The sequence below is a fragment of the Stylophora pistillata genome, chromosome 3, assembly GCF_964205215.1.
Source record: "Stylophora pistillata chromosome 3, jaStyPist1.2, whole genome shotgun sequence".
Classification (NCBI taxonomy): domain Eukaryota; kingdom Metazoa; phylum Cnidaria; class Anthozoa; order Scleractinia; family Pocilloporidae; genus Stylophora; species Stylophora pistillata.
The window spans coordinates 31,557,603-31,577,336 of record NC_142521.1 but is presented as its reverse complement, the minus strand read 5'-3'; the positions used below and the strand labels follow the sequence as shown (position 1 = coordinate 31,577,336).

At 38.0% G+C, this 19,734-nt stretch overlaps 2 protein-coding genes across 2 annotated transcripts; both read left to right on the top strand.

Moving 5' to 3' along the window:
• The first annotated feature begins 1,665 nt into the window (after positions 1-1,665).
• On the top strand, positions 1,666-19,490 carry LOC111340948 (uncharacterized). Its single transcript, XM_088753559.1, has 9 exons — positions 1,666-1,693; positions 2,878-2,984; positions 3,641-3,734; positions 14,217-14,281; positions 15,489-15,526; positions 15,949-16,339; positions 17,115-17,188; positions 17,394-17,468; positions 18,181-19,490. The coding sequence occupies exons 4-9, from the start codon at positions 14,236-14,238 to the stop codon at positions 18,655-18,657; spliced, it is 1,101 nt and encodes a 366-aa protein (XP_088609685.1). The 5' UTR covers positions 1,666-1,693; positions 2,878-2,984; positions 3,641-3,734; positions 14,217-14,235; the 3' UTR covers positions 18,658-19,490.
• On the top strand, positions 12,356-13,135 carry LOC148735636 (uncharacterized). Its single transcript, XM_088752975.1, has one exon. It carries the CDS (start codon positions 12,356-12,358, stop codon positions 13,133-13,135), a length of 780 nt encoding a protein of 259 aa, XP_088609101.1.
• Positions 19,491-19,734: the final 244 nt, after the last annotated feature.

The window sequence follows — 19,734 nt, the reverse complement described above, 5'->3', positions numbered from 1 at the left end:
CGAAAGAAGCGTAAGAGTTGCCCGAGGCGATAGCCGAGGGCAACTCTAGCTTCTTGAGTGCTCTCCAAACTTCCCACGTGCTCCATAACTCGAGAGTGCACAGCTGAAAGCATGAACCAATTGTTTTAGAACATAGCCGGTGGAATTGTGCATCAAATGCGACGCGAAAAACGGACAACGATATCAGTTGAAGCGAATCGTGACGGCGCTGATGCCGAGTCTCCTTTTCCTTTGTTTTTCTCTTTTTCTGCCTCATTTAAGAACTCTAGCCCATGGGAAAAGGTTGAAACATTGTCTTCGTTTTCGGACTAGCAGGCCGAGTTTCTGTTTGTATCCATTATTGTCGCGAAATGTATTATTTTTCCCCGCACTAGCAATGGCCGCTCGCGCGAAAAAAAAAATTTCTGGCGAAGTCGGATTTGATGACGCTATCAGCGTGCACTATCGGGATTTTGAGCACGCTTACGTATAATGAATCTGATTGCGCGACTCTACTAGCTATGTTCTAATAAAATTTATCATTCTGAACCATGCCAGCGGCCGTTTTAAAGGAAAAAAAAGGTTGTAAAAGAAGAGGATAACTATTCAAGGTAGTTACAGGAAAGAGATAGCTCTTATCAGGCGATTTGGACACAAGAACTATGTTTACATGTCGGTTTGACGCGTTCTCATTTCTCACGAAACAGGATTACGAAGAAAGTGCTTATTTAACTTTGCAAAGATCACAAATTATACAGAACATCATATTTAAATGATGTTCTTTGCCTTCATTATAAAGGTACGTAATTCGAGATAAAAGTATGTTACGTATACTTCTTTTCAGGTGTAATTTGTTCTTATTTTTATATCATCAACTTGAAAAAGTGATGTTGTTTCGTCAAACGAAAGCTAGATGCTCGTAATTTTTTTTGTCGTTTTATTTTTCCCTTGTGGTTAAATTTCCGGCAGCCGGGCACAGCCTTTACTGGACTAATTGCCCAGCAGACAGAATTTCTACTGAAAGTTTTTCTCAAACTTCTTATGCTGATCGAGAGTATCAGATGTTTGTTTACAAGTGTCAAACGACTCCGAAAATAATTTTGGTGGTTATTGGACGAATTGTTCGAGCCTGTACAAGCTGCAAAAGCGTTTTTGGAAAGACTGCTGTGCATGGTCTCAAATACATTTAGTGCCGAATTCAGTCAAAAACAATTTTACTGATTTCCCACAATGAAAGCTTCATTCAAATTTATTCAGATTGTTTGATGCTTTTTCAAAAATGCCGATTAAGCTGTTCTAAAAATTACAATTGTTTTTATTAAATACAATTTCCAAGCTTGTGTTTACCATAACATGGCTTTTTGTAGGTGGTTGTGTAACACTTCAGCCTGCCAACATTCAAGTAATTTATCAATTAATTATTACCTTTAAGTTTCTGTGCAGTGTGATTTGAGGTTAATAACTATTACAGGGTTTGCAAAGATAGAAAACCTTGAGGAGTACACAGGCTTAAAATGCTTATGGTTGGAATGTAATGGAATTCACAAGATTGAAAACCTGGACAATCAGAAAGAGTTGTGATGCCTGTGAGTTAACTGTTTGATCTTTTTCAGTCAAATTCTAAAAGATGGCAGCACAAACTGCACAAAGCAAGGGTTGTTGAAGTTTTCTCGTAGAAACTCTCTTTGGCTTGTTGGACTTCAAACATACATGGGTAATCAATTTCAGTAAACCAGGCTTTATATATGTTGAAAGGGGTAGATTTGTAAAGAAACTGTGGTCCTAGGTCAGCAGGGTTATGTCACAAGATAAGTAATTTGATTTTATCAATTATAGTTGATGGTGTAAATTGGCCATGGTGGAGTGTTAATCTATAGCTGACATTTGGATTGTTAGCCCTTTGTCAGAGTGAAGGGCAAACACTCAGCATATGGGGTTTTAAGCTTGTGTTAGTAACTCTGTACCGTTACCACTTAACATAAGCAACTGGGTTGAAACATTATTATGATAATCATACATGTGCAAAACATGCACCCCTTAATAGTATATTATACTATCAAGTAGATTTTTTATTTCATCACTTTTCTTTATTTAAAGAGTTTTACCAAAGCTTTTCCTCACAGCTTTAAATATTATCATCCAAGGAATTCTTGGGTAGTGTTCTTCAACCTATATAAACTTTATTAGAACATAGCTAGCAGAGTCGCGCAATCAAATTCATTATACGTAAGCGTGCTCAAAATCCCGATAGTGCACGCTGATAGCGTCAGCAAATCCGACTTCGCCAGAAATTATTTTTCGCGCGAGCGGCCATTGCTAGTGCGGGGAAAAATAATACATTTCGCGACAATAATGGATACAAACAGAAACTCGGCCTGCTAGTCCGAAAACGAAGACAATGTTTCGACCTTTTCCCATGGGCTAGAGTTCTTAAATGAGGCAGAAAAAGAGAAAAACAAAGGAAAAGGAGACTCGGCATCAGCGCCGTCACGATTCGCTTCAACTGATATTGTTGTCCGTTTTTCGCGTCGCATTTGATGCACAATTCCACCGGCTATGTTCTAAAACAATTGGTTCATGCTTTCAGCTGTGCACTATCGAGTTACGGAGCACGTGGGAAGTTTGGAGAGCACTCAAGAAGCTAGAGTTGCCCTCGGCTATCGCCTCGGGCAACTCTTACGCTTCTTTCGTGCTCTCGTAACTTCCCGCGTGCTCCATAACTCGATAGTGCACGCTAAAGCATGAACCAATTGTTAATTAGGATCCCATGAAGTTTAAAAGTGTTTTGTAGTTTTACATTGAGTACAATGATCCATGCATATTCACAGTGAACCTTATAATATGCCAGATTTGTGTATAATTAGCAGCATTTTTAAAATTTACTTTCAATTGATTTAGTTACCTGCAGCAGAATTTCATATCAAAGATAGAGAATGTGGAACATCTACAACAGCTGGATACTCTTAATGTCAGCAATAACACCATTTCCAAAATTGAAAACATTGGTAAGTTTGTTCTTGCTCCATTGTTTATTAAAATAAATAAAGTTGACTTCATCCTGTATGTATAGATGTACAATCACTACAGGTACAATTTAGGTTAAATTTTCATCTTTTATGAAATTGTTTGATGACCACACTACTTAATCAATTGCACCTATAAAATCATTATTTTCCTAAAAACTAATGTTCTCTTTAGCTGAAGATTTGCTCCACATTGTTTTGTACAAACTACATCTAGGTTTTTTTTTTTTTTTTTTCACTTTTACCCAATTATTACTTTGAAATAAAATATGAATACAACTGAGGTAACATGAAGATAACCCCTCAGTAAGAGCCCAGCTCCCATTTAAATCATTCTCTCCCAAGACACCATTAGCAAGGGTTTCATTTACAGTGAAGGGCCAGGCACCAGGCAAATTGACCGGTCCTGAGGACAGTTTAGCCCACCTGGTTTTACAATCTGGAGGAAATTTATCCAATAAAGAAGTTTAGTTCAAAAATTCCTCCCCCCCCCCCGCCTTGTGAAAACCAGTTGTCCTCCTGCTGAAAACATAAATGAAACCCCTTTACAGTAATTCTCTTTACTATCTGCCATGCATTGTCAGGTTTTTATTTTTTTATTACTTACTTTAATCCTGATTGTATGGTATCTTCAACAGGTGTCATACCCAAACTTAGCACTTTACAGATATCGCACAACCGTTTATCAACTGCTGATGACTTGAGACATTTGTCAGAATGTTCTAATCTGAGGTAAAGTTTATTGAACCTAATATAAGCCACATGCATAGCTAGCTTACAAAAATAGGATGGAGAGAGTTGATGGGCACTTAGTGCAGTCATTTTAAATTGCAGATCCAAAACTGTGCTTTGAATCTGTGTAAACCTATGATTCCCCTCATCTTCTTCTATGCCACACAGGCTACAATCCTTGTCATAATTATTGAGAGAAACATTACCTCCTTCTCTTCTTGTCATCCTTCCCCTCTTGTCATCCTTCCTCTGTTTTCAATATTGGTAAAAGGAATGTTCAACCACCTGAAAAGAACTCGACACTGAGAGTGAAGGTAGGTGTTTCAACAGAATGGGATGAGGAATTTAGTCATACTTTTCATTTTCACCTCCTCGACGTATATAATTACCGGTATGTACTTAAGAGCAAATGTGGCCAAAAATCGAACATTTCCTAAATATGGTGGCAACAGCCAAAAATCGATTCGGTTCATATTCTGAAGTTAGGTAGGCCTTATGGTGAAACAAAGCACTGCATACTTCGTTTCGCTGAATATCGATTCCTTTTGGAGAAAATCGATAACAACTGAATTTCGCCAAAATGCCGCTTTTGAAGCTCAAAATTTCAGACGAATGTGGGAGCGTCGCGCCACGAATTGAAAACACTTAGACGGATAAAAAGTACCAAATCTTGAAAAACAACATCAATACATGTGTTGACGGCAATTTGAGCAATTTTTGATCATTTATTTACAGAATCTAGTTGAATTTATCCGACCTTCTTCTAACAAGATTAAAAATAGGTCAAAAGTAACCCGTTATTTAACTATGTGTTCTACAAAATGATCGACTGAAAATTTGGCTTTTGGAAGGCGAAGTGTGGTTCTTTTCGATCTCCAAAGGATTTTTTGGGGAAATGATTCAGTGCGATTTAATCAAATTTTAAAGTTGGATAAAATGAGCTGATTTGACGGTTCCGTCATTTATTCCAAAATGTACACATTCACACGCAAACTTAGTCGTTTAATAATGGAAACTTTATTTGTGTTTTTAAATGTACAATTGTAAATCTCACTACATATAGGAAATTTACAAATGCTGCTTGAGATTGGCTTCTTCAACAGACACACACAAAAATCAAAATTGCATCAAATCTGGGTTGTCCCAATTCCTATTTCTACAACAAAAGACGTAGTATCTAAGATACAATGAATATATGAAGATCACATATTTTGAACTGCGGTATTAGATACGTATGATGCACGATCCTCGCAGTAGATAGCGCTATTTAAGCAATAGCGAAAATCAGACCTGAAAAAAATCAGGCCTGTACGGGACTCGAACCACTGACCTCTGCGATACTAGTGCAGCGCTCTTCCAATTGAGCTAACAAGCCAACTGGGAGCAGGCCGTTAAGTTGATTCGTAATAAACCCGTGAAAGTGATAAATGAGATACAATGAATATATGAAAATCATATATTTTGAACTGCGGTATTAGATACGTATGATGCACGATCCTCGCAGTAGATAGCGCTATTTAAGCAATAGCTTGTTAGCTCAATTGGAAGAGCGCTGCACTAGTATCGCAGAGGTCAGTGGTTCGAGTCCCGTACAGGCCTGATTTTTTTCAGGTCTGATTTTCGCTATTGCCAATATTCTTCCTGTACGGTCCCGAGCAAGCTTGGTTAATAAGAGATTTATTATACCACTGAAGTTCAAAGGGACACAAGTGCGGTATCATTCGGGACCATTCGGGACAGTGCCCGTTCCAATACTTAGAGAATATTGGACCGGCAATAGAGCATTTTGATTGGTTGATTTTAGTTATTGGCCCTCTGACTGCCCAAGTCGTGTAATAATTTGTGATACTCCCCATCTTACCAAATTCTTACGTGTAGGAAGAGAGTTGTTGATGTAGCGGATGGTAAAGTTGTAAATGTTCTTCGGTGGATGAGACTGGGCCACTGACCAAATAGAATTAACAGATGACAATGAATACTTGATAATATTTGAGAAGAAGAAACCTTGAGATGTTAGGTGGTGTTGTAGTTTATCCTCTTGAATAGAACGGAAATCCTTAAGAACTTCCTTAGTGGATTTGTACACATCATGTTGAATATTAGTGTGACAGCTTGACGATTTCCAGAGAGCTTTCAAGGAATCATTTGGGGACTCTTTTAATGAATTTCGGAGAACTGACTGGCACTGAGTAAATTTGATAGAGGGAGGATAAATATTAAGACCAAATTTATTGCTTTCTAGGAAAACATTGCTCAGTGTTCCAGATATCGGAATATCAAGCCATTTTCGGGTGTAGCCATTCACTACAGAGTCGAGATGTTGCGTTATCCAGGTTTTGGATATATTTGCTATGGTGAAATGCCATGACAACTTCGATAGTACATAGCGGCTGTACAGAAGAAGTTTGTGTTTAGGATGCAGTGGCTTTATATCGATGTCATTCATCAAGATTTGTACAAGAGAAGACAATTCAGATTTGTGTTGGTTATTAGACATGTTGAAGTCAAAGAAGCGACCTAAGTAACGAAATGATTCACCCATTTCCACACAGGGAATTAGAACTCCATTGATCAACAGCTTGGGTTAATATTGAACAGATTTAGTGCACAGTTTCCGTATTCCAAAAGTAGAACATTTGTCAACTCTGATCGTCATGTTCGACCAATTACACCATAATATGAAGCGATTAATTAGGTGTCGATTTTCTGATTCTTGACCGCTGATAACAGCTGCATCGTCAGCGAACTGAAACCAGTGAATGGGATTTAAGAACTCGAGGGAAAAGCCAAACTGGCGGTATTTTTCAGATTAAATATGCTGTAGCAACGTGTTAAAACACAAGTTAAAGAGAAGTGGGCTAAGGCAATCACCTTGGAGTACACCACGACCGACAGATATGAACGGAGTGCGAAGTTGGATAAACTGAGCTGATCTGACGGTGCCGTCAGTTATTCGAAAATGTACACATTCACACGCAAACTCAATTGTTTAATAATAATTATAATAAACAGTTTAACGTGGAGAAACACTTAGCTAGAAGCTAGTTTACAGGTTTTCCACGAAACAACGTAAACAAATAATTCAAATTGAAATAACATTGTTAAGAATCCCAACTGGCCAAAGACAAACCAGTTGGCTATATTACAAGCATGGCCGAGGATTTGAAACTCTGGGCTACCGTTAAACAAATCCAAGTAGTGGCCAAGGCGGGACTTGAACCCGGGAGCGACGGATTGCAAGTCCGACACGCTGACCACTCGACTATGCTGCCTTCTTGTTTCGCATTTTACATCCAATCTACTGCTTATTTAACATAATATCATCTTACCGTTCATATTGCTGTATCACAAAAGGTGCTTGCAGTCCTGAAATTGTTGCATCGCTCCCATAATAGCGATCTAACTTGGCAGGATAGTTAACACCTATTGATAATGACTGTTTACAAGGCGTATCAGGGGGTTTCTCCATTTCCATTTCGTTGAAAAGGAGGCTGTAATTACTTCACGTAAGAGATCTTTGTTTAAATATAAGTCTTCAACCAAACCGCGAACCAAACGTTCGCGGAATTAATGTTGCTTGTTCAGAAACATGTTACTCGTGTGCGGAATAACGCTAATTCATTCAAAATGAAGTCCACTGAAATCGACAACTCCGCAAAAATACAACATTGGACTGTTAAGCGCGTGGCTACAGGAACTATGGTCGAGTGTTACATACAGGAAACAGGAGCAAACAATTATTTAACTCCGATCCTTATTGAGTTAAATTTTTATTTAGTGAATTATTGTTTCGTTTGATAAAGCTCATTTTAGGACAAAAAGAACGAAAGGTAAGCCTAGTTCGGTGATCAAAACCACTGCCTGCTACAATATTTCTGTATTAATTTTCTTCGGTTGACGGTATGTTGTTTTCAAAATGAGTTATTGTCAAACCTATTTAATGAAATTCAGAGGGGTGCTTTTATCGTTAATCGCTGATACCATACTGAGTATCTATAAACACTTGGGGCTCTGTGTGAGAAGGAACCGGTCGAGATAACAATTGCCTTTAATAGAGGTCAGGATTTTAAATGATGTATAAGTATTTTTTAAGACGCTGAAAGATTGAATCGTATTTGTTTTCTTGTTTCGTATCTTACATCCAGTCTACAGCTTATTTAACATAACATCATCTTACTGTCCATATTGAAATACCACAAAAGAGGATTGCAGTCCTAAAATTGTTGCATTGCTCCCTCAATAGAGATATAACAACTTGGCAGGATAGTCAACACCTCCTGATAATGATTGTTTACAAAGCATATGACGGGGTTTCTCTATTCCCATTTCGTTGAAATACTTCACGTAAGAGATCTTTGTTTAAATCTAAGTCTACAACCGAACCGTGAGTCAAATGTAAGCGGAATGTAACTAGTTTAGAAACATGTTTCACGTGTGCGGAATAACGCTAATTAATTCAAAATTAGGTCTACTGAAATAGAACGCGAAAACATTGGACTGTGAAGTACGTGGCTACAGGAACTAAGGTTGAGTGTTACATATACGAAACAGGAGCAAACAATTATCTAACTCCGATCATGATTCAGTGTATCTTAATTGAATGTTTCATGGTACTTGGATGGATGAAGCCTATTTTAGGACAAAAAAGAGCAAAAGATCTGCAAAGGGCATAGCCCATCATGCACCACTGCGGATGTGCAACAGAGATAAGTGTAGTGTTTGAATATTTGTTTACTTAAAAGAAGTTTTATAAGGGTCAAACCTGGAAAACCACGACTTTCGCTGAAATCTTTGTACTAGCCAACGTTCAACAGCTTTATATCTGTACTGTTTCTTCCCCAGAGGCTACTGTGCCTCGGTTAAGTTACTCGTGCCGGTAGTAAGACTACGACCCAGGTTGCACACGTTCACATTATTCACACTCATCTTCTCCTGGCAGTGGTCCAGAAAAAACTCACGCCTGGAAATGAAACCATTTCTGCGTATCTCAGAACTCAAGAAACGCTTCGAGTAATCATTGCACCAGCTGATACAGCAGACTCGAGTGCGAGTCGGTATACCTACGTCAGTCAAATACGGTACTTGCATTTTGGAAACAGTGGCTTTGAAAAACTAACTCAACTAGTTAGTTGTTTAGTATTCTTTCCTAAGAAGGTAGCCAAGTAAGCAGTGATCCATCCCCCTCAAATATGGTCTGGTCCAAAGCCATCAATGCATTATATGGCGAAATATCATAGAGCGTAGCTGATGCGTAATGACAAATTTAACATAAGCCTGTTGTCTGGTCAGACCATAATGTTCACACCCATTAGGGAAAGACTGACATCTAGATTTAACTAGAAAAGAGAAAATAAACAAACCTATGTTTTGCCTATCTCCTTAATATTTCCTTCCAAGATGATAAATTTAAGAAGTGAATGACTACTTCTTATCGAAGTCCAAAGCCAATCAATGCTTTATATGGCGATATATCATTGAGCATGGTTTCACATATCAAAAGGAACTCGGCACCTCGAACTTAGAGCCTCTCGTCTACCCCAAACCAAGCTTTGCACTAGGCGAGGGACAAATTGTCACGGTATGTATGTTAACAGGAGGAGAGAATATGGTTGCTAGGCTAAGAATTAGGTCAACTTCGTGTTTTGGCCCGGAAAACCGAGACAAGTGGAGTGGCTCTCAATCCACCTTAAACAAGCAAGAAGAGGTATAATTACTGTTTCCCGTTTTCTGGATCGTTTGTCGAAGTCACAGTGCACTCTTACTGTAGCTTTGAAGGAGCAGCAGATATCCTTATAAGAAGAACGACACGCACTGTTGTTGCAGAGTTCACATCTTTTCTCTGCAATTCGTTTTATGCCAGTTTCAAGGTAATTTCTGTGATTAATCAAACAATCTATAGCGATTAAAATAGTAAGGAAGAGAAAACAAATACGATTCAATCTTTCAGCGTCTTAAAAAATACTTATACATCATTTAAAATCCTGACCTCTATTCAAGGCAATTGTCATCTCGACCGGTTCCTTCTCACACAAAGCCCCAAGTGTTTATAGATACTCAGTGTGGTATCAGCGATTAACGATAAAAGCACCCCTCTGAATTTCATTAAATAGGTTTGACAATAACTCATTTTGAAAACAACATACCGTCAACCGAAGAAAATTAATACAGAAATATTGTAGCAGGCAGTGGTTTTGATCACCGAACTAGGCTTACCTTTCGTTCTTTTTGTCCTAAAATGAGCTTTATCAAACGAAACAATAATTCACTAAATAAAAATTTAACTCAATAAGGATCGGAGTTAAATAATTGTTTGCTCCTGTTTCCTGTATGTAACACTCGACCATAGTTCCTGTAGCCACGCGCTTAACAGTCCAATGTTGTATTTTTGCGGAGTTGTCGATTTCAGTGGACTTCATTTTGAATGAATTAGCGTTATTCCGCACACGAGTAACATGTTTCTGAACAAGCAACATTAATTCCGCGAACGTTTGGTTCGCGGTTTGGTTGAAGACTTATATTTAAACAAAGATCTCTTACGTGAAGTAATTACAGCCTCCTTTTCAACGAAATGGAAATTGAGAAACCCCCTGATACGCTTTGTAAACAGTCATAATCAATAGGTGTTGACTATCCTGCCAAGTTATATCGCTATTATGGGAGCGATGCAACAATTTCAGGACTGCAAGCACCTTTTGTGATACAGCAATATGAACGGTAAGATGATATTATGTTAAATAAGCAGTAGATTGGATGTAAAATGCGAAACAATTGAGTTTGCGTGTGAATGTGTACATTTTCGAATAACTGACGGCACCGTCAAATCAGCTCATTTTATCCAACTTTAAAATTTGATTAAATCGCACTGAATCATTTCTCCAAAAAATCCTTTGAAGATCGAAAAGAACCACACTTCGCCTTCCAAAAACCAGATTTTCAGTCGATCATTTTGTATAGCACATAGTTAAATAACGGGTTACTTTTCACCTATTTATAATCTTGTAAGATGAAGGTCGGATAAATTCAACTAGATTGTATAAATAAACAGTCAAGAATTGCTCAAATTGCTGTCAACATATGTATTGATGTTGTTTTTGAAGATTTGGTACTTTTTATCGGTCCAAGTGTTGTCAATTTGTGGCGCGACACTCCAAGATTCGTCTGAAATTTTGAGCTTCAAAAGCGGCATTTTGGCGAAATTCAGTTTTTATCGATTTTCTCCAAAATAAATCGATATTCAGCCAAACGAAGTATGCAGTGCTTTGTTTCACTATAAGGCCTACCCAACTTGAGAATATGAGCCGAATCGATTTTTTGGCTGTTGGCACCAAATGTTTGACCGTTGGTAACATTCGCTCATAATGAGTAAGTTGAAGGATGGGATGGCAAAATATTGAGCTTGAGTTAATGATGTGTGGAAAATTGTAGCTAGTTCTGTGCATCAGTTGACTGAGAGCCTAATATTTTCCTGTTCAGCTTTTCCTTGAAAAGCGTATTATTATATGACCACTAAGTGTTAAAAGGTTTCAAAATTTTGTTTTTACTTATTAATTAATGGATGCAGTAGAAGGCTGCACACAGATTGACAATAGAAAAGATTCTACAATTATGAAAAACTTTTCCTTCATTTTTGCAAGTCAGAACATGAAACTAATGCAATTCTTTGATACACATACTTGCATTCTAAATTCTGTTTTCCTGGAAGTTAAGTCCATGATTAGGACTCCTAAAGCAGAACCACTCAAAATTGAACTAAGAACAGTCTTTCTAATAAAAATGTAATCCATGTTTATCTCCCGAAATCAATGTTAGTGCTTAGTAGTTTTGAGCAAGTTTTTGTACTTGAGTTGGTCAATTATGGCATACAATGGTTTTTTTTAATCATTTTTTATGATGCCCTTATTCTTTAGAACCTTTATTAAGTGGTCAACCTGTATTATGCCATCACCGCTCCATTCCCTATGGGTTTGATTGTATCCAAGTCTATCCTGTTTAGGGGCGTGCCTCCATGTTGATCCCTGTCTGAGTTCCTTTGTACAAGTTTGTTTAACTTTGCCTGAGTTAATAAGTGTCTGGGTCAGTGAGTCTTGATCAATCCTGTTAAGTATATCTGAGTGTCTATCTGGCTTTTACTGTCCGTCTGCTCCATCTATCTTGTGAATGGCTTCCTGTGACTGGAAGGTTCATGTACACATTCAGGCTTCAGTCATATGAATTGATATAACATGTATCGATCCATTCATTTTCTCTTCTTGTACATTTCATTTTCTTAACCAGCCATTCAAGGTTATGTTTAAAATGCTTAGTATAACACGTATTTTATATCATCGTGGTACGTGTGACTATAATTGTTTTTCCTTGCTTTTACAGAGTTCTCGATGTTTCCTACAACCGGATTGATGACCCTGATGTCGTGAAAGTCTTTGAATCCATGGAAAACCTCGTAAGTTTATGGTACTAGCATCTCTAGATAGGAAGTGTTTGATCCCATTTTCAGTGCATTTAATACAGTTTGCCTTGTTTTTTCTCAGCATGTTCTTAACATGATGGGCAACCCGGTCAGAAGATCAAGAATTACCGGAAAGTATTCATCATCAAAATTATAAGTGAACAATGGTGAGAGGATGACCAAATGGTATCAAGATAATCTTTTAAAAGTTAATTGCGATAAATATCTGGCTATGTTTCTGGGAAATCCAAAAGGAGAAAGGAACATTGATCTGGATATAGGTGGTGAAAAAGTGCAACAGTCACAATCCATCAAGATCCTGGGTGTAAACCTAGATGAAAACCTAAATTTTAGAGATCATATACGTAGTGTGTGTAAGAAAGTTGGTGGGATGATCGGAATATTAAGTAGGCTCAAGAATCTTATCCCAGTAAATGCCAAGCTACTTTTGTACAAATCAGCTATCTTGCCACAACTTACCTACTGCCAGCTTGTGTGGCATTTTTGCACGGCATCAGATAGTCGTAAATTGGAGCGTCTACAAGAAAGAGCCTTGAGACTAGTGTACAATACTACTACAGAAAGTTACGAAACCTTGCTGAAAAGAGCTAAGTTAACTACTTTACTAAACAGGAGGTTGCAAGATATACTCATTTTGATGTTTAAAGTTAAAAACAAATTAACTATGGACCAAATTGCAGATATTTTTAATATCAATGAGGAGAATACTAAGAGATATAACCTAAGAAATGCGGAGTTTGTCTTACCTCGGTTTAATACTGTCACCTATGGAAGGCATTCTCTCAGATTTCTCGGACCACAATTTTGGTCAAAACTAAGCAAGGGGGAGAGAAATATTGAAAATTTGGCATCCTTTAGGACTATGATACGTAAGAAGGATGTAACATCATTTCTGGAAGGATGTGGGAGGGAATGCCGCTTATGTTTTGGTTAACTGAATGTGCGCATACCTTAGGGCTTTTTTAATATTTTAAAGTATTTAACAATTTTTTTTAATGATGTAATTTAGTTTTAGGATGTCCATTAGTGCCATTAATTAGTATACTAGCTAGTTTTAGAGTATTTTTAATCTGTTTTAATGATGTAATGTAGTTTTAGGGTATCCCCAATTAGTGCTTACAGGCACTAGAACAACTAGACACGTTAATAAAGGTTATGTATGTATGTATGTATGTATGTATGTCTGTCTGTCTGTCTGTCTGTCTGTCTGTCTGTCTGTATGTATGTATTTATGTATGTATGTATGTATGTATGTGACTGTTTCTTAAATGTTGTCAGCAGTGTTTCATTGTAAAACAGACTGACACCATGGTGAACGCCTATCACAGCGTCAGTCATGCCCGAGGGGATAAATTCTATCCGGCTGCCCGCCGATTTCCTGCGCAAAATTTCAAAGAAAACAACTACTGTCTGCAAAGTAAGCAAAAGAAAATTGAAACGTTCATAGAAATCTGTAAGAGGAACAAAATCAAGGAAAAGGAGAAATCGAGACTTTACGAACAATGTACGTCAATATACATTCGACTGACTCGGTTCAAACCATTAACTATCCATACATGATGTAGCTGCGATCTTCGTTCTACGCCGGAGGGGGCACATTGGCGCAAATTAATTACGATCAAAACGTTAGATTCTCAGTAGAAGCGAGTTTAATTTTTTTGACTCGAATTCATTGGCGTTCACAAAGAGGGACATACGTGCCCATCTTCTGGAAATGGATGACTGTTTAAGCTAGGAACTGTGCCTCGCTTCTTGCTGGTACAAGCACACTTTGGGATTGAGCGGTTAAAAGGGGGGTGACTGAAAAATGGCAACAACCTTGCAACAAGAGATACGAAACAATATCACCTAGCCTCGTTTTCAACTCGCAATTCCATGCTAAATAACTCACCTCCTTAACCAATCAGAATGCGAGATTCTATTCAGTTATGCGATTTTGATTTTAATTTGTAGCATACTCCTAGTCATTCTTGCATCAGGATGTTTAAGGATAGTACACTTCTTTTTCTATTTAGAAAGGTCTCAGATACCTTGATGACAGACCAGTTTTTCCTAGAGAAAGAGCTTGTGCTGAGGCATGGTAAGAAATTTACTTTTAATTTTGGGAAGACCTTGGTGAAAACGGTTTCAAATGCGATAATACCCCTCACTAAATGACGGGAGTGAATAATAAACAGGGAGGTGAAAGTTTGCTTGACAGCTTGTGATAGTATAAAGTTTACATATACTTACAGGGTTCGCTCTATGCCCAACTTAGAGGCACTACACGTAGACATATATGTAATTAAAATGTCTTTCAACAAAGCATTTTAAGATTATTTGTGTTTGACGGGTTTACGTGGCTGCGAGTGAACGTCTGAAAGATGCCAATGAAAACTTTATCCTATTTTTAACATGCAGTATTACCACTACTCGCGGCCAAATGACAAACTGCCCTCTCTAAAACGTTCCTTTTCGCGGGCCAAACAGCAAAGTGCGGGCTGTAAATGGCAGTTGCCGCCCTTATATATATTTTCAATGAATTTGTACGGTTTGGTCTTGTGTATTGATAATAATGATAATCATATGACTTTTGTCAGGCATATAGTTTATTTGTGTTGCTTGTAGCATCATTTCCAAAACTGGTGTGATTATCCTATTACAAAAGGAGAGTCGTAAACCAACTTATCGTTCAAACGAACGAAAAGCGCGATTGCGATTGGACAATTCGCGTAACTACTGATTGTAGCTAAATATAGTGTATTTTGATTAAGTGTCGTGATACCAAAACCAAAATTATTGGAAGGGCCAATCACAAGAAAGGAAAATACCCCAAGGGGGCAATGAAAACACAGTAAGAATCAAACAAACTGCCTAAAGCTCGGGAAAACGCGGCTGACCAAGTCGTGTTTTAGTTTTATATCTGATTGGTTGAGAGGATGGCGCGAAATTTCTTGGACCAATCAGAAAGTAAAATGACACAGAACCAATGTGATTTCGAATTACCTTGGACACTCAGATGAAAACTGTTTTAGTCACAACGAAAATTCGGTTTTCTGTGGGCAACTGAAAATTGAAAATTTCTCTTTTACAAAGGGAAAAAAAAGGAGTGGAGGCTGTCCGGGAAGAAAGAGAGAGATGGATCACACGAGAACAACAAAAAATCATGGACAGTTTTAATAGTAAGAAGATTCAGCCTTTTTTTTAATGGAAAATTTATGATTTTACAAATTTATGAAATATTATTACATTAAGGTATTTGCCGGAGGGTTTTTGTTAATCTCCTTTTTAAACATTGTTTTATGCAGCAGTGGCGAAGATAAGGGAACAAAACGATCAAATAAGGGTAAGACATTTCAACGTTCTCAGCAGGTTGGAAATAAAATTTGATACATCTATCTTCATGTGATATTGAAATAAAACTCAGTTTTACGCTTTACATCATCTTAACATGTGCGTTTTTTGAGTAACCGAAAAGTTTGCTCGCAAACGACTAACCTACGGGCAACTTTTCTTTTATTCGTTTTCCATGTAATATAAAGTAACAGGAGATTCTATCAGTCAGTCAGTTCGACGTAATTGGAATGTTATTAAAAGTAATTCATGACCAGGTTCGGAAAAAAGGCAACAACAGGGAAATCTATCAAAGTGCCTAAATATTGCTTTTTTTAAAGTTGTCTTTTAATATGTCGTTTTGTTCAAGCTGGGTGTTAAAATTTCACACAATGTGAATGCAAATTTTAAGGTACACATTTGTGTCTTTTTTAGCAGAAGCAGAAGCTGAAGCAGAAGCAGCAGATTACATCAGACGACAAAAACAATGAAAATTCTACAGAAAACAGCGATGGGGGAGGCGATGAAAGTGATATTGAAATCAGCCACGACACTAAGCGACAACAAACGCAGGCTGACGAAAAACAGGAGCCTGGAATGGTGTCAATTGATGTTAACACGAAAACTGCCGACCCTAGGAATGAAGGCGACGATGTTTGTTCGGCTTCAGTACCTGAGACGCCTCCAGTTCAGGAGATAGAGACTGTCACAATCGGATCTTCCGCTGAGAAGCAAGTGCTTGTTGATCATGGAATCTTTAGTGGATCTCGACAGCATCAAGTCAAAAGGGCTGGTCCTATGATAACAGAAATAGTTCTGGGTGAAGGTGATTGTTATATTGTTAATAAGTTTTCGGTGTTACGTTTGGTATCGTATGACGGCTGTTCCTCAAGTATACTGATAAGAGCGGTAAGCACTAATGTGAGGTCATGATTGCAAAATTTTAGTATAAACATGTTTGTTTTAAAATATAATACGAATGAGGAATCCTTTTCATTTAGATCATTTATTGAGAAAACGTCGTGCACGTGCATGTCTAAGTATAGTTTGGAAGAGTAAGAAATTCCTCATTCTTCGCAATTTTAAAGGAAAAATTATACCAAAATTTTATACTGAGCTTTGCTCGTTTTCCGATGAGTTAGAGAAACGAAAAGGAGAAGGAGTGCTGGTCACCGAATTAGAAGGTACATGTATGGGCAAGTTTGACTGGAATGAATCTTTCTTCAAAGTAAAGTTACATGCCTAATGCAGCAAATACCAAGAAAAACAAAACTGAATTTTGTAGCGAATTTCAGGGTTACCTCGCCTCCTACCTTAAATCAGAATGCTTCTACAACTCCATAGTCGAATGTGCAGTCACTTTTTCCACTCTGAACTGTTGTTGTGGTTGTGTTTTTGTTTTAATTGTTTTTCTCACATATTTATAGCATAACCAAAGTGGAAGTCAGCAGCCACGGATTCTGTTTATTTCGCCTATCAGGGGCTTGTTATTTTCGGTTTGAGTTCAGTGATAACTAACAACTCGTATTTTATGTACATAAAACATGACACATTCAGCGTCACTCTATTTTTAACCAACTAGTTGTTCATTCTTTTCTCAGAAGATGACGTTGAAACGATTTCACTGCCAGAGGTTCCAAGAGAGGGGTCAGGTGATTTCCCTGATTCCCAAGAGGTTGGTTTTTTCTCAATCTTTTACATAAAACGCACTAGACCTCTCCGTACCATCTGCAATGAAATATAAAATTAAACTGAACCTTCGCCCTCATTTGTTGATCTCAGCTTCTTTAAAAGTGTAAAGCCAGGTATTGTTCCGCTGACAAAATGGAATTTTAGGCTTGAAGTGGGGCGTAACATCTACCCGCGTAATTATTTTGAAGGATTTGCCTGAGCTGGAGGAAATAGACATAAAAGATCCATTCTTCATTCGCAGCTTAAACTCCTCTCATATCAAGGCAAGATGCGAACAGAGGCTCACTTACATTATACGCTGGAGTACATCTCGATCAGTCTGAGGAAAAATTCTTTCAACCTGCACCGTCTCCTTGTTTCTGGAGTGTAAATATTATTCTAAACTTCTTTTATTCTTCAGTTCCCAAAGCTCAGAAAAAACTCAACCAAAACAGGTCATCAGAATACATTTTCCTTTTTTGTATTATTGCTTGCCTCAGTGGCAGACTAGTATATTTGTGAGGAGAATTCGCATACTATTATGTTCTAAAGGTTTAATGAAACAAAGTTATTATAAAAACGACATAAAAAGTAGCAATTTCTCAAGGCTGGGAAGCGCCAAACTAATTAGAAAGAAACGAGGATGGTCATTTTTCAAAGTGTGCTAAGGCCCCACATCCCCTGCACGCAGTAGGTTAACATCCCCTCCATCTTTTTAAAATTTACGTACAGCTTATAAGTCTTTTTAAGGCTTTTAATGGTCAGCCATTAATCTTCTAAATGTTTTTCGGCCTTCAAACATGAATACGTAAGATACTTGACGTTTGTTTAGCAATATTTTGGTAATGCTTACGCATTCACCTCTAATATGATAATGTACCATTAAGTTTTACAAATTTAGCGATTTATTCATAGTTCGTTAGTTGTAAACTCATGGAATTTTTATGGTACAAAGCCAGTTCCCTAACTTCTCCTTTAGGTTGATTTTTTTATCAGAGAAAACCACTTATTGAAGAGATAGACAGTGATTTGGAATCGCAAGAGAGACCGCTTATTGAAGAATACCAACAAGAACTCCCTACCAGTGACCAGGAAAAAAACCCACCCGCAAGGAAATCCTTGATCGAGGAAATAGATGAAAGGTTTGCGCACCTGGAAACATCGTTAAAGAAGCCAGGTAAACCACTGATCGAAGAGCTCGACGAGATGGATGATAGGGAAAATTCAAAGCCACTTATTGCAGAGATTTCATATGACGAGCAGACACCAGATGCAGATACTGCTGGACAGCAAGAACCTGGGCTTCACGCCGAAGCTTGCGCCCAGTCTACAAATGATCCATCTTGGGAGACGCTTCATAGACTCGCTGAACAAGTTGGATCGACAATAGATCGGCAGCCACTTGATGTGAGCAAGGAAAAGAAGGCTTTTATGAAGAGGATGCATGACACAAACCTGGGAGACTTGGACTAAAAACATTTAAAAAAGCCGAGTGTGAATAGGCTACACTGCGATAACTGAGTCATACTTTATTACGTGAAAAACTACCTTCATTCCTCATGGGGACTCGGGATCATATTTTCTTTGTCCCATGCTTGTAATAAGACGAAATCAAATATTTCGCTTTTTCTTTACCGGGTTCAAAAGATACCGTCTTATCTATGCGTAAACACGACACTATCAACATTGCTGATCGTAGCAGTATGCAGAACGTGTGTCAGTCAGATATATACTTCGTAATGGCCTTGTTCACCATAGTCTCTGTGGTTCAGTGGTAGAGCATCGCTGCGCGGGAATCCGAAGGTCTGAGCTTTGTTTCTTAACTGGAACTCAGAATTTTTTCTTAGGACTAAGGTCGTGACAAGACGAAATAAATCTTTCGCTACCTTTATCTTGTAAGATACCACAGAATATAAGCGTAGTAAGATAGAAAAACACAGAAAGAATAAACTTAGAAGTACCGGTAAGGATGAAGAAGACTATAATGGATTGGATGTAAGGGATTGAAGTTGCTCAAACCACTCCGTGAAGTAGCTTTGTTACAAATTTGTTCATTCCTAGAGGGCTGATGTAGATGCTTGTGTTATTGCTTTCGACCATCTCATGAGACTTTGTGCGATTACGCGACAGGTATTACCAAAGTGTTTTGTGCATTTGATACTTGTCTCAAATGACTACGACAGGTTGTTGGCGCTCATGGTTTTAAACATTGACAGTTGTATGCTAATGTCACTTCTGGCACGAAGCGCGATCAACAGCAATGTTGCAGTCCATGGTCATGAGTATTGTAAAAATCGTTCGAACGATCTTTGCTGAGCTTGTCTTTTGTAATCCTAACATTGGTTCAAAGATTTTTTGTCGATACTACCAAAACTTCGGGAAAGGCCTAAAGGTCTTTTTCTGGCCCCATTGCATTTGGTTCGGTGAGAAATCATATAACGCTTGCATAATAGCGTCTTTTGAAGCAAGCTGTGATAAAAAGAAGGAAGTTCTACTTCACAAATAGGGATCGATAGCTGTCTCATTTGCGGAGTGACCTACCAATCAAAA